Consider the following 14162-nt stretch of genomic DNA (forward strand, 5'->3'; position numbering starts at 1 on the left):
CCGGCCCCCCATTCTACGCGTGCGCGCAGGGAACTGGCCCTTCACGTGCGCATGCGCGTTCTGGGCTCTAGCCGGCAATCTGCCGAGCAAGCATAAAGCTGTGAGCGGAGCTTTTCCCTCTCTAGACTTCTGTATCACGTGCGTGGGGGAGAACAGGTCATGTGACTCTGGTTGGCGGTGGGCGCTGCTGAAGGCTTGTGGCGCGAGCGGGGCTGTGGGCGCTAGGGACCCCCGCGCGCGCCGGCAGGATGCAGAACGTCATCAACACGGTGAAGGGGAAGGCGCTGGAGGTGGCCGAGTACCTCACTCCCGTGCTCAAGGTACCGCCCGGTGGGGCCGCCGCAGCCTGACCTCGGGGGAGGGGGAGGGCCCGGAGGTGCCTCTTCCCGTCGGACCCTCCCCCCCCCCCGAGCGGTTCCCGCGGCGGCGTAGCCCGCTAGTGTCTGGGGCAGGCTGGTGTCCCAGCGAGAGCCGCGAAACGGCCCCCAGCCTGCTCCGTCCCCGTGTCGCCTTCATGTGCACGTCCCGCCAGCGGGGCCCCGGGGCCTGCGGGGCTGTCACAGCGCGGGGAGGGAGCCCGCTCTGCTCCAGGCCGGGAGGCGGCGGCGGGCGCAGCCTGGACACTGAGGGGCCCGGCTGGTGCCCCAAGCTAGGCTACAAGTGGGCAGGGAGCCTTTAACGGTGACTTGCCCTCGGGTACCGGCTCCTAGGCCTGGGCGATGACAGTTCTGGTGCCGGTGTTGCTGTGTTGGTTAGGGGCGTGACTTTGTACTGAGATGTTTACACTAGGGGTTGTACTAGTCTAGGTGCAGTTTCATGGGTGGAAAGGTGCCTTTAGGGTGACCAGATGTCCTGATATTATCAGCACCACCCTGATACTAAGGGCTTTGTCTTTATACATAACTATAGCTTCCTTGTCTCCTCCCAAAAATTTGTCCTGTTTTTCACACTTGCTATCTGGTCACCCTAGGTGCCTGAGGCTAGGTCTACACTACCCGGGGCGGGGGTTGACTTAAGATACGCAACTTCAGCTATGTGAATAGCGTAGCTGCAGTTGCGTATTTTAGGTCGACTTACCTGGCTGTGAGGATGGCGGTGAGTTGACCGCTGCCGCTCCGCCGTCGACTCCGCTTCCGCCTCTTGCCGCGGTGGATTTCCGGAGTCGACAGCAGAGCGATCAGTGATCGATTTTTATCGCGTCTTCACTAGACACGATAAGTCGATCCCCAATAGATCGATTGCTACCCGCCAATCCGGCGGGTAGTGAAGACGTGCCCTTATACCACTATAGCTTGTTCCCCTTCCTTTATAGAGAAAAAACTATGCTGGTATAAGCATCTGGGTATAACTGAGTCCACACTCCGTGGGTTGGCAGGAGGATTGTACCACTCTTATTATACCAGTGTAGTTTAAGCAGTACAATTTTTGTGTGTTGGCAAGGCCTTTAAATAAGGCTATATCTACACAGTAGCTAAACTACTGCAGCTGGCATGTGCTTGCTGTGGGTGTCTAGTTGCTCTGTTAGACCTAGTCTAATACTTGCCAAACCCTTGTAATGTGCAAATACTTTTATCTACTTCTGTGCTTTATGTAGCTGTGACACATGCAGGTACTTCTGTCACTTTAGTTCTTTGTTACATGTAGTTGTCCTACTGCAAAGTATTCTTGCCTCTGTTACTAATAATCCCTGGTATTAAAACTGATGATTTTTTTAAAAAATCCCCATTCTCTTCTCTTCCTGTCAGTTTAGTCTCTGGATTTTCCTCAGTCCAGGTAATGAAAACAGTGAAGACAGTTTTGCTTTCAGATCTTTACTGCATGCTTTCAGAAGAGTTGTTTCTACTGGGACCCTTTTAAGGGAAAAAACAAAAACGCATTCCTCTTGATCATTTCAGGCTTCTATAATGTAACTTCCTTACATATTTTGTACTTCACATCAGAGATCTTTGTTTGTAGACCACTTTATAGCATTCTTCATTCATAACCAAATTTTCTTGCCCCTGTGAAGTAAATATTAGGGTGTCCATGTTTTAACTAAGTTTTTGGAACATTGCCCATCACTATAACTGTGAGTATAGAGACAGAAACTGAGGCACAGGGAGTTGAAGTGACTTGTTTAAGTTTACTGAACGGGACACTTGCTGTGCTAGAAATAGAACCCAGGAGTTCTAACTTCAAATTTCCCCGTCTAACCCCTGTAACACATTGTATTAAAGGAAGACACATGCTGTTCACTATCCTTGCACTTTGAATAGCTTGTTGTGAGAGACTGGAATGCTACAAAACAACAATTGAAAACTAAATGAATTGTGGTGTGAATTGTTGGCTCTGTGTGTGTTCTTGCTGAGTGCTGCACAGGCTCTGACAAGATAGCTCGCACAGCAGACTTCGATTGAACTGCCCAAGAAGACCACAGACTGTTCAGTGGTGAAAGCGCTAGGCCAGGTTTATTGCCAACAAAGCACAGTATTAGTTCCGTATATGTGCTACGGGTAAACTTAATACATGTTTGCCCATGACAGAGAACCAGCAGCTGGACAAAGGGTTAAGGTGAAGCATTCCAGCATTTATAGACTGAAACAAACCATCTGAGATAAACAACTTGCATACAGTATTACCTTACGTGTTTCATGATGTTTATTACCACCCCTTGTACCTTTCTCCTGATGTTTTAGACAAAACATCACTAGTCATCACTTCTGTCAAGCCATCTTATCGTGTGCTAGGTTGGGGTGTTCTTGTCCTAGCCTGCGGGAATGTATTTACATAATCAGTATATTTTAGCAACGCTAGCAGTACTGGCGTCGAGTTCATGTACCGAACAGTGAACTTACAGGCAAGCATCTCCTTTTGAGAGGGCCTGACTTTTGCTCAAAGCATAACTTTTGCTGACTTTGATTCAGGTCTTGGACCAGGCCTCTGCTTCAGGCTCTCTTTCTACTACAGATGGATGGGATTTTAAAAATACCCACTAGGAATGCAGCATAATGTAGCCTTGCCTTCTAAAGAAGCTAAGCTTTTTACACTTCACTAAATTGACAGGAGATCCAGGCTGGTCTATTTTTGGCCCCACCCACTCTCAGGATCTCAGACTTGTATGTGCTATATGATGCACCTTGGGAATGAGTCCTAAGGTCATTGCATTCTGAGACTTTGATACGGTAACACAATGTACTGCCATAAAGTCTTGAGATTTATGTATTATTCCAAACTCTTAAAAGGAGAATTTTCATTGGCATGCAGTGTTGATATTCTATTGTCTCGCAGTGGTACAACAAGAGTTTTGCCTGTCTCATCTGAATCATGCACTTAAATTATATTTTTTTCCTTCATCTTTGGGGGGGCAGGGGGAGGAGAGAGACTAGATTGCTTATATGAAGACTTTGCTTTTTTCAGCTTCCTTGTTAGAAGGAGACAATTTGGACATCCTCGGACTTTGTGCCCCATGCTGTGCATCTATGGCAATTAACTCTGGCAGTGGAGGCAGTAGAATGTATGCTTAACTGAAGACTGAATGATGTTGGAGGATTGAACAGGATGGAAGTGTAGCCTAGAGTCAGAGTACTGGTTGAAAAGAGGCCTGAGACTTGATGATGAAATCTGAGGGCTGTTCAGGGCAGTAGAAAGGAAATCCACCACAAATATTACGGTGATGGGTGGCACATCCCAAATATGGATAACTACTGGTTCTCTCATTCTTGGGTAGTCTTAAAATTACGGGGGAAAACTTCTGGTCTTTCAGTGCTGATGTTATTTCTTCTGGAGTCTAAAATTTTCTGTGTATTCTGGGTTTACATGAGCATGAATTACACCTGTTCTTTACACTTAACAAACTTTCTAAATGTCTGTCTGAATGCAAAAGTAAACTGAAATCTTATAGATAGCAATGTACCTTGTCCAAACCGAGAACAAGTTAATGAAAACAGCATGAGAAAATTCAAGAAACTCAAAACTGTTTCCACGTGGCGCACAATAAAGGGATGGATATATACACCAAAAAAGCAAATAATAAAATCTCTACAGAATGGGTCCAAGGCACATTGGCAGTGGGAACAATCATTTGTCATTTCTGGACTTCTTTGCTTTTTGTAATCTCAAACTGATGCATTACGTTAATATTTTTTAGTTTAGTACTTAGGGCAGCTACACAAATCATGGCTGAGAGTGCCTGGTTCTGATTGGCTTTCTGCCTCTTAAGCAAGTATAGCATTGATCACAGGAGCTCTCCTATTAGCCAACTGAACTGTTTATAATTGCAGAAAAATATGCTTTAGTTATGTGGCAGTTCTGATAACCTCTTGGATTCTGCAAAGAACTACTTCCTTGCTAATGTTCTGTGCTATAGAAAATGGATGCAGGCTGGCTACAAACTAGGGTACTGACCCCACAACTGCCCTCAAGCTGGTGCACAGAGCTACCTATAGCAGGGGTTCTCAAACTTCATTGCACCGCAACCCCCTTCTGATAACAGAAATTACTACAGGAGCCCAGGAGCAGGGACTGACGCCTGAGCCCCACCACACTGGGTGAAAGGGCCAAAGCCTGAGCCCCACTGCCATGGGTGGTGTGGGGGGCCAAAGCTGAAGCCCAAGGGCTTCAGCTCCAGGCAGGTGGCCTATAACCTGAGCCCCGCCACCCAGGGCTGAAGTCCTCGGACTTCGGCCCTGGATCCCAGCAAGTCTAAGCCAGCTCTGGTGAACCCATTAAAATGGGGTCACAACCCACAGTTTGAGAATTGCTGACCTAGAGAGAAACAGTTGCAGGACCAGAGCCTAGCAGAGTTTCTTCAGCCTTGGAGAGTGGGATTCAAATGTCAACAGAGATATAAATGTTTCTGAATTGTCTTTATTCTAGGAGTCAAAGTTTAAAGAAACTGGAGTCATCACTCCTGAAGAGGTGAGTGTTCAGAACTTATAAAATGTACTTAAGGAAGCTATTAAAATAGTAATAACTTGTGGTAAAAGTTGCCATAACATTATAATCAATCTTAAATTGACTCTTGCAACTGCTAACTTAGTGAAAATTTGAGGATGTGATAGCTACTACTATGTGCAAAGTATTTCTGCTGTTGGAGTCTGTCAGCAACAGAATTCCTCTTGGAATGGAGTTTGGGGCGCAAGCCCTAGGCATCCTAATATAGGCTGAGGGAGAACCCACCCTTCTCTGAACATTGTATAGATCGGGGTGGGCAAACTACAGCCCGCGGGCTGGATCCGGCCCCTCAGGGCTTTGGATCCGGCCTGCGACACCGCCAGCGGCCTCTTGGCAGGGGGGCAGAGGGCTCTGGGCATTACCTCCAGGCACCGCCTCCTCCCCCCCCCAGCTCCGATTGGTCGGGGATGGGGAACCCCGGTCAATGGGAGCTTCGGGGGAGGTACCTGGAGGTGCAGCAAGGGCAACATACGCGGAGCCCTCTGCCTCCCCTCCCCCAGGGGCTGCAGCGCTTCCGGGGGCGGGGACAGGGCAGGCAGGGAGCCTGCCCTGGTCCCAGTGCGCGCTGCTGCCACCCCAGAGCCGCTTGAGGTAAGTGGGGCCAGAGCCCGAACCCCTCCTGTACCCTGCCCCCCAACTCCCTGCCCTGAGCCCTCTCATATACCCCGCACCCCTCCTGTACCTCAACCCCCTGCCCTGAGCCGCCTCTCACCATCCGCACCCCTCTTGCACCCTTGCCCTGAGCCCCCTCATACACCCCGCACCCTTCCTGAGCCCCCTCATACACCCCACATTCCTCCTCTGCCCCAATCCCTTGCCCTGAGCCCCTTCCTGCAACCGCGCCCCCTCACGCACCCCAACCACTGCCCTGCATACAATTTCCCCACCCAGATGTGGACCTTGGCCCAAAAAATTTGCCCACCTCTGGTTTAGATGGTTTGGTTTTCCTGGGTCAGCAGCTCCATTTTGCATTGAAGTTGGAGCAGGAAAGAGTTCATTGGATTGAAAACTCCGCCTCCGTTAAGCAATCCAGGGACCGCCATATGTTTTATTCACCTGCTGCTGAGTGTGTGGTGGGGTCACAACATATTGTTGGCCACCTGCCATGCACAAGCATTTTTCTGTACTCCTCTATAGGCTGCCCTTAGCTTGGCCATGTTTCCAGTAAGTGCCTGTAGTAGCAGCTTACAAAGGAGTCTGTTGTAAAAGGAAACCAGGATTACAAATTCCTGGCCTGTTTCTTCTCTGTATCGAATGCAATGGTGTTTTTTGGTTTTCCTCCTCTTCACACAAGGATGGGAAGGGCTAGCGTTTGAAAACTGTTGTCTCTGAAACTGTCTACGCAGAGACTACAAAAGAGTAAAATGAAAGTAGGGAGGATGAAGGAGAGAGGTAAGGTAAAGACAAATGCAGAGAAGGAAGGAGACAGAATCAGACAAAAATGAAGATAGTGGTGGCAAGGCAGACAAATAACATAGGAAGATAAATGAGGCAGAAATATTATACCAATATTGGCATCTGAAACATTTCTACTGAGCTACACTATGTGCCAGAGGAGATCATTTTTGCTAGCCTGCTGGAGTACTATAGAATTAACCAATTTGTTTAGTGCTAAACAATCTTTTGAGGTAGTTGTGTTTATTTTCTTCTAACTTCACGGTGACCACCCAAAAAAATTCTAGATAACTCTGAACCACTGACACTTAGCCCTATCATCTGTGGGGAAAAGCTGCACAGGAGTGCCTAATTAGAAGGGGTTTCCCTTTTGGGTCAGCTGGCTATATGCACTGGAGTCTTTGCTGTTTGCAACCTCAGATATAAATCCATGCCAGAGGCAGGACCTTAGATTTAATGGACCATTGGTGTGACATATGGCATACATTCTTCTTGCAGGATGTGTAAGGAGATTGCCTGTCCTCTAGACTAGTGGTCCCCAACGTGGTGCCCGCGGGCGCCATGGTGCCCACCTACTGACAAGGGAGGACCCTGCCGCCGAGAAGCGGCAACGTCAAGAAGCGTCGCTGCCGAAATGCCGCTGCTTCTCGGCGGCATTTCAGCAGCGACGCTTCTTCGCGTTGCCACTTCACGGCGGCATTTCAGCTGCTGCTTGTCCGGCGGCCGCGCTCTTTGGCGGCTAGTTGTCAGGCGCCTGCCACGCTGAAAAGGTTGGGGACCACTGCTCTAGACTCAAGGGTAGTGATTCCCAAGAGGTTGAGAGCTCATGTGCTCTCCATGTATCTTGGTAATTTGCTTTCAAAGAGCTACGGCTTTTTATTCTAACTCTGCCTTGGTGTATGTTGTATCAGTTGGGCCTCTGGTTCTGACTCTGTCTTCATAAACGTGACCCATGTTATTAAGATGCACAGAACAGCTCTGAGTCTTCTAAAATAAATTAATCGCTGTGAAAGTGTTTCTTTTTTAGGCAACATTGTGTCTTAAGAGACCCACATAAAGTATCTTCAAATGTACTGAGATAACCTCAATCTTTAGCTCCATGGAGGAACTGATTTTTGGTTGGTTCTTTGTTTGGCCATTTGGTAGGTTTCCATAGCTGAGTTTATTTTCTGCAGGGGTGTGGAGAGGGAAAGTGGAGGTGGGTCAAAAAGAACCAGTGAGAGACCTGCTTTAACAGGGTGTCTTCTCTCTATGGAAACAGACCATAGTAAAGCAGATGGTCAGAGGAGTAAAGTAGTGAATCATTGCACCAAGATTGGGTGCCTTAACCAATATAGGGTAGGATTTTTAAGGGTCAACTGCCATTTGTGCTTCTGAAAAATCTTCCTCCACTATCCCTAATCGTTCTAGGAGTTGTAGCTCTTAAAGAGAAATTCTGTCAGGTGTATAAGAGGCTGTCTCTTTAATGGTAGCGCCCATGTGCTCTCTTTGAGAGTGTCAGTGAACTGTAACGCAAACAAGCAATGAAGGGGTACCTACTGCCAGATAACTCATGTTTTGCTGGCCCACAAACTTGTACCACCTTGCTAATGCATTTCAATTCCAGGCTTGCATTTTTGTTGTTGTTGTTGTTGTTCCAATCTTTTGTCTCTGAAATGCTGATTGCAAATTATGATGAATTCTATGGCAGTTTTGTGACTTGGTCCTATGGTCTAAAGCTAGGTCTAATCATATCTCTTGAGGTGGCTAGCTAGCTAGTTTACCCACTGCATCACCTAGCTAAACTCCTATCCTGCCTCTTCTTGTTTCTAGTATATCAACAGATATTTGAATTCATTTTAGCACTTTTTTTGGATGTCACATGAGTATTCTGTTAAATCATTGCTAGTAACATTTCAAAAGGACACCACCAGACTTACTTTTATGAAATTTTAAATGTACACTTACTGAAAACTATTTGTATTAACATATTTAAGGATGTTTAAGTTAAACATTTTCCTGCAGTACTGTGAACACAAACCTATGTTCACAGGACTACTTCATGGAAATCAAAGTGAAACTGACTGCCTTAGTTTCACTGTAAAAACTGAAGGATGAAAAGCAAATGAGATTTAAAGTTCATTTTAGTAATTTACAGGGTTAACCCAGGTAAGAAAACACTTTAAAATGACATCTTATGTTGACGATGTCATTAAAATGGTTAGGATGTACCTATTTTCCTCACTTCTACAAGCAATCCATTCAAGTGTTTTAAACAAGTACAGGATTATAAGGAATGCTGCAGTTTTCTACATTATACAGAGTGTTCTCATGTATGAGTGAATGGCTTTATAGGTCTTCCCTGATTTTTTTTTTTTTTTTTAATTTTTTTTTAAACTGTTTTCCCCATTACGGTAAAACTTTACTTTTAATAGAGGTCAGTCTCCAGACATTTTCCTAGAAAGAGGAAATTACTTTTCCATGGAGTAAATCTATTATCCATACTGAACAAATGTTGTGATATTTTTGTTATGCTGACTAGCATTGTTTTTGGAGCACAAGAGAAAATGGTTGGCCAAACTATATACATCTCTACCCCGATATAACACAACCCGATATAACACGAATTTGGATATAACGCGGTAAAGCAGTGCTCCGGGAGGGCGGGGCTGCGCACTCTGGTGGTTCAAAGCAAGTTCGATATAATGCAGTTTCACCTATAACGCGGTAAGATTTTTTTTAGCTCCTGAGGACAGGGTTATATTGGAGTAGGGGTGTATCTGCAAGTTTAGGGTATCAAATGTAACTACCCATTCCATTAGATGAAGGGGGATCCTGCCCTTCCCCAAGTAGTATGAACTGGAGGAAACTACTCAAATGAAAATTCACTTTAGTTTCTGGGCCAAAACATGGGGTTTAACAAGGTACGGGGGAGTTTAGCCCTGTGTCAGAAGTAGTATTGTGCAAACTAGACCATCTTGATTCAGTATGGGTATTAGAGTAGTTGCTTTGTTTGTACAGCCTTCTATGGTGTTTCATCCCCCAAAGTGCTTACAAAGATTAAAAGGAATATAAAATTGTTTAATTATATTCAGACCCTTATATCTGCACTTAATCCAATAGTTAATTTGCCTGACAACTATTCTCACTTTTTTATAAAAGCATAGAAGTTATAAACTGATCCTTTGCTGGAACAGATTTACATAGAATAAAACACATCATACTTGTTTCACTCAATTATTTAAAAAAAATGTTTCGTTAACGTTTACATGTAGGATACATTTCAAATAATGGACCAGATGCCCCTATCCTGAACTTTGGTTGTTCCCTGGACATTAGGCATACAACGTGATTTGATTCTACAAAAAGTCCGTGCAAGTAGACCTCTACCCTGATATAACGCGACCCAATATAACACAATTCGGATATAACGCGGTAAAGCAGTGCTCAGGTGGGCGGGGCTGCGCACTGCGGCGGATCAAAGCAAGTTCAATATAACACGGTTTCACCTATAACGCAGTAAGATTTTTTTATTTTTTTTTTGCTCCCGAGGACAGCGTTATATCAGGGTAGAGGTGTACTATAGACTGTGACGCCATTCTGCAATGGGTTTCAGTCAGCTGAGTAGCATGTTACTGTGAAATAGTATTTTAAAATGGGGAAGCAGCTGGAACAACAGATGTGTAAGTCATTTGCAAAACTAATAACATTGTAAAGAACAAGCAAAACAAATTCACTATGGCTTTAAAACTTCAGCTGTTCCTTCCCATTATGAACAGAATAAAGGGACAAATAAATGATTGGATGAGACTGCATTAATATTCACTCTATGTAGCTCTTAAATGCTGTTGTTTTTTAAAATATACTAGAAACATAATTAAGAAATTTCTTTATCTCAGTTACTATTAACAGTTTATTAAAAGAGAGTTTTAAAAATCTAACTCTTCAGGAAAGGGACCTATTTTCATGTTTTCACTGCATCTAGCACACTTTGATATTCATTCATGATTGGCATCTCTGGGCACTGCCATACTATACTACTTGTATCCACTTCTTGCATTTCTCTCGACTTTAACAGTGAATAAGTGATGTCCGTTTCACTTTCAGTTTCTTCATGTTGCAGTGTTTGGTTTTGAACACTGCAGGGAAATGTTTTTAAGAACTTCTAGTTAAAATTTGAGAATGAGGAAATACTTCTATTTGGGTATTTTTTTAAAAAGAAAAGCTTTCACAAAAAATAAATGTCAATCCAAATTCTACTTGCCTGTACTGCTAACTATAACAAGCATTTATTTAATAAAGCAGCCTTGTCAAATCCTGATATAGGAGAGAGTAAACTTTCCCCATGGGCAAATAAAACTAGCTTTTTTCACCACTGTCTTCATAGTGGAGTGAACAAGTATCAGGGTTTCCTCCCCACTCTGAACTTTAGGGTACAGACGTAGGGACCCGCATGAAGACCCCCTAAGATTATTTTTACCAGCTTAGGTTTAAAACTCCCCTATTCCTTGGATTAAGTAACGCTGCCACTACCATGTGATTTAAACAAACAAACATTTAGGGAGGGCCACTTGGAGCCCTACCTTCCCCAAATATCCCCCCAAGCCCTTACATCCCTTTTCCTGGGCAGGCTTGAGAATAATCCCCCAAGCCCCAACACCCCCTTTCCTGGGGAGGCTTGAGAATAATATCCTCACAAATTGGTACAGGTGAACACAGACCCAAACCCTTGGATCTTAAAACGATGAAAAATCAATCAGGTTCTTAAAAGAAGAATTTTAATTAAAGAAAAGGTAAAATAATTACCTCTGTAAAATCAGGATGGTAAGTACTTTACAGAATAACAAAAAACTCAAGAACATAGGTTTTGCCTAGAGAGGAGATCCTCTTAAAGTTACAAATCTGGGGATAAATCTCCCTCTAGACAAAAACCTCCCTCTAGACAAGGAAAATTACAAGCCAAAATAAAAGTAAGCTAACACATTCCCTTATTATTACTTACTAATTCTAACTGAGTTGGATTGCTTGCCTTCTTGATCTGTCTTCAGCAAGCACACAGAACAGACAAAACAAAACCTTTTCCCCCTCCCCAGATTTGAAAGTATCTTGTCCCCTTATTGGTCCTTTTGGTCAGGTGCCAGCTAGGTTACCTGAGCTTCTTAACCCTTTATAGGTAAAAGGATTTTGTGCCTCTGGCCAGGAGGGATTTTATAGTACTGTATACAGAAAGGTGGTTACCCTTCCCTTTATATTTATGACAACAAGTATATTTTATCTAGCCTGGTAAATGTTCATAAACCTCTTCGGGTTTGCCATAAGGTATAGAGAAAACTCTTGGAAGTTCTGTCCATCTTTGCAGTTATGACTCTCTTTACTGCATGGTTCCTCGAGATGAAAGAAATCAGTCAGTGTCTGTCTACACCAGTTGGAGGAAACAGATGCTTTTTCTTTTCACTGCATCTCTAAAGCATAAAGCGCTATAAAGATTACATTGAACACACTTACAAAAATGTGATCTCTGTACAACTGAAATGTTAATATTGCTCAAGTTTATAAGAGTTTCCTTATACTACATACATATTTCACTTTTTTCTTTGTGCCCAAACAGTTTGTGGCAGCTGGAGACCATTTAGTTCACCACTGTCCTACTTGGCAATGGTAAGTAAAAGAGAATGAAGCACAAAGAGCTAGAGGTGCGGAAAGCTAGAGGAACAGCAAGTTTTTTTTGTCATATTACATTTGCATCAGATGCAAAAATGTATGGTATATCTCAATTTAACGTAGATGAGAACTAAATCTAGACATGAACTCTGGCAGTAGAACCCATGCCATTGATATCTTTGTCATGATCCAAATTACAGTCACTTTTGGGGAGGAGGCTTTTGTATTAGCTACCATTTGTAGCTGCAGTCAGGATGGTTTCTCTGAACAGACCACTCTGGTATGAATACTTTCAATTTCTAATGGTAATAGCAGGCTCATTCTCCCTTGGGCCTTTCTTGGCTCCGTTGGTTATTGGGAATCTGAAGTCTTGAGATCATGTTCTCTGTCATGGTGGCAGAGAGTTACTGAAATTACAAAGGGCTACTTGTAAAGTCATTGCCTTGATGTAACCTACATATTAAAAACAATAGCTTACACTACTTAAATTTGATCTTGAGTCCATATCCAGCTGAGTTATAGATCAGAAAATGCTGGTCTGTCTCTGAATGTACATGCCATAATCACTCTGAGAAGGCTTTTTTTTAACCTCTGGAATGCAATGAGAATGTACAAAAAATGTATTCAGTACATTTTAACAGGATCTTTCTTGCATCACAAAAATAAATCATGAAATGGTTAGTGGATAGAACATGACATTAGTGTCTAGATTATTATTGTTCAAGCCAAAAACCAATGCATGTGGGCAATATACGATTAGTAGATTTAGATTTGTCAGCATGGCAAGAGTCACAATAGGTTGTGAGGCGATTCTGCTGAAAGCTCTTAAATATACTTCTTCCCAGCCCCTTCCTGCTCACACTTGGGATCACCTCATTGGTCAGCTTGGTACATTTCAAATTGCAAAGAGATACTGCAAAAACAACCTATCTCAAGTTCTGCTACTACATATGTGGTAGTTACTAATCTCAAACCGAAGCAGGAAGGTGGTATTTTTGTCTTCTGGCCACACAGAATGAAAATAGAAGTGTTCTTGTCTACAAAACAAGTTTTCACTTTTTTGTGGTATGCTTTTTTTAAAGGGCTTCAGGAGAAGAATTAAAGGTCAAGGCTTATCTGCCAACAGACAAACAGTTTTTGGTAACTAAAAATGGTAAGAATGACTCTTAGTAGAGTTGAATGCAGTACAGCTCTTGTGAATGACTTGAGGGGAAAATAATTGTAGGCCTATTAGAACATTTAAGTTAAATCCTGGTGAGGGAAATAGAAAGGAGCATAAACCCAGCCTCAGCTCAGTGGAGATCTCTGACCCTCCCCCGCTTCTCCTGATTTTTAATCACCCTGGATTTTGGGGGCCAGATCATCAGTGGGACCCCAAGAGCCATAGTTCCATGGAGTCAGCACCCCTCTGCGACCACAAAGGGGAACATTGAGGCACGCAGTGGCAGCGGCAGGAGTGTGGCGCAGTAGGGAGTTGCAGCCAGCTCTTCGAAGGCACCCTAACCTCCCTCCACATCCCCCATCCCTTTCTGCCCCCGGCTCGGTTCTTGGCCACTGTCCACCAGTGGAGGATCTGGCGCTGTCCAGAACAGCTCCTCCTGGAGGAGATGGGGCCAGTCCCGACCCGGGAGTGACGCTGAAAGCACCAGCTACAGCCTGTGCTTTTCTCCGGAGACCTCCTTCCCCAGGCTTCCTCGGACGGATGCTGGGTCAAGCCAGTGCCTGATAGGGGGAGAATCCAGACCCCCGGAGCTGCATATGGGGCACCAACGGTCCCTCTAGCCCAGTGGGTCTCAAACTTTTGTACTGGTGACCCCGTTCATACAGCAAACCTCTGAGTGTGACCCCCCCGCCCCTTATAAATTAAAAACACTTGTTTATATATTTAACACCATTGTAAATGCTGGAGGCAAAGTGGGGTTTGGGGTGGAGGCTGGCAGCTCGCAACCCGGGAGAGGTTTAGGTTGGATATTAGGAAAAAAAATTTCACTAGGAGGGTGGTGAAGCACTGGAATGGGGTACCTAGGGAGATGATGGAATCTCCATCCTTAGAGCTTTTTAAGGCCTGGCTTGACAAAGCCCTGACTGGGATGATCTAGTTGGGGTTGGTCCCGCTTTGAGCAGGGGGGTGGACTAGATGACCTTCTGAGGTCCCTTCCAACCCTGATATTCTATGATTCTATGCTTGTGCACCC

General features: G+C 44.4%; 1 protein-coding gene across 3 annotated transcripts in view; it reads left to right on the forward strand.

Annotated features, from left to right (window-relative positions):
- The first annotated feature begins 14 nt into the window (after positions 1-14).
- The window catches only part of ATG3 (autophagy related 3), a 37131-nt gene continuing 22983 nt past the window's right edge, over positions 15-14162 (forward strand). The window contains exons 1-4 of one of the 3 annotated variants that reach the window (XM_005294523.5): positions 15-320; positions 4855-4896; positions 11915-11964; positions 13050-13120. In XM_005294523.5, coding sequence (XP_005294580.1) covers positions 249-320; positions 4855-4896; positions 11915-11964; positions 13050-13120 — 235 coding nt within the window. In that variant the 5' untranslated portion in view covers positions 15-248. The remainder of the gene's footprint in view (positions 321-4854; positions 4897-11914; positions 11965-13049; positions 13121-14162) is intronic. The other 2 variants (XR_010594011.1, XM_065573746.1) reach the window with 2 other exon arrangements.

The sequence above is a fragment of the Chrysemys picta genome, chromosome 1 (assembly GCF_011386835.1).
Source record: "Chrysemys picta bellii isolate R12L10 chromosome 1, ASM1138683v2, whole genome shotgun sequence".
Taxonomy (NCBI): domain Eukaryota; kingdom Metazoa; phylum Chordata; order Testudines; family Emydidae; genus Chrysemys; species Chrysemys picta.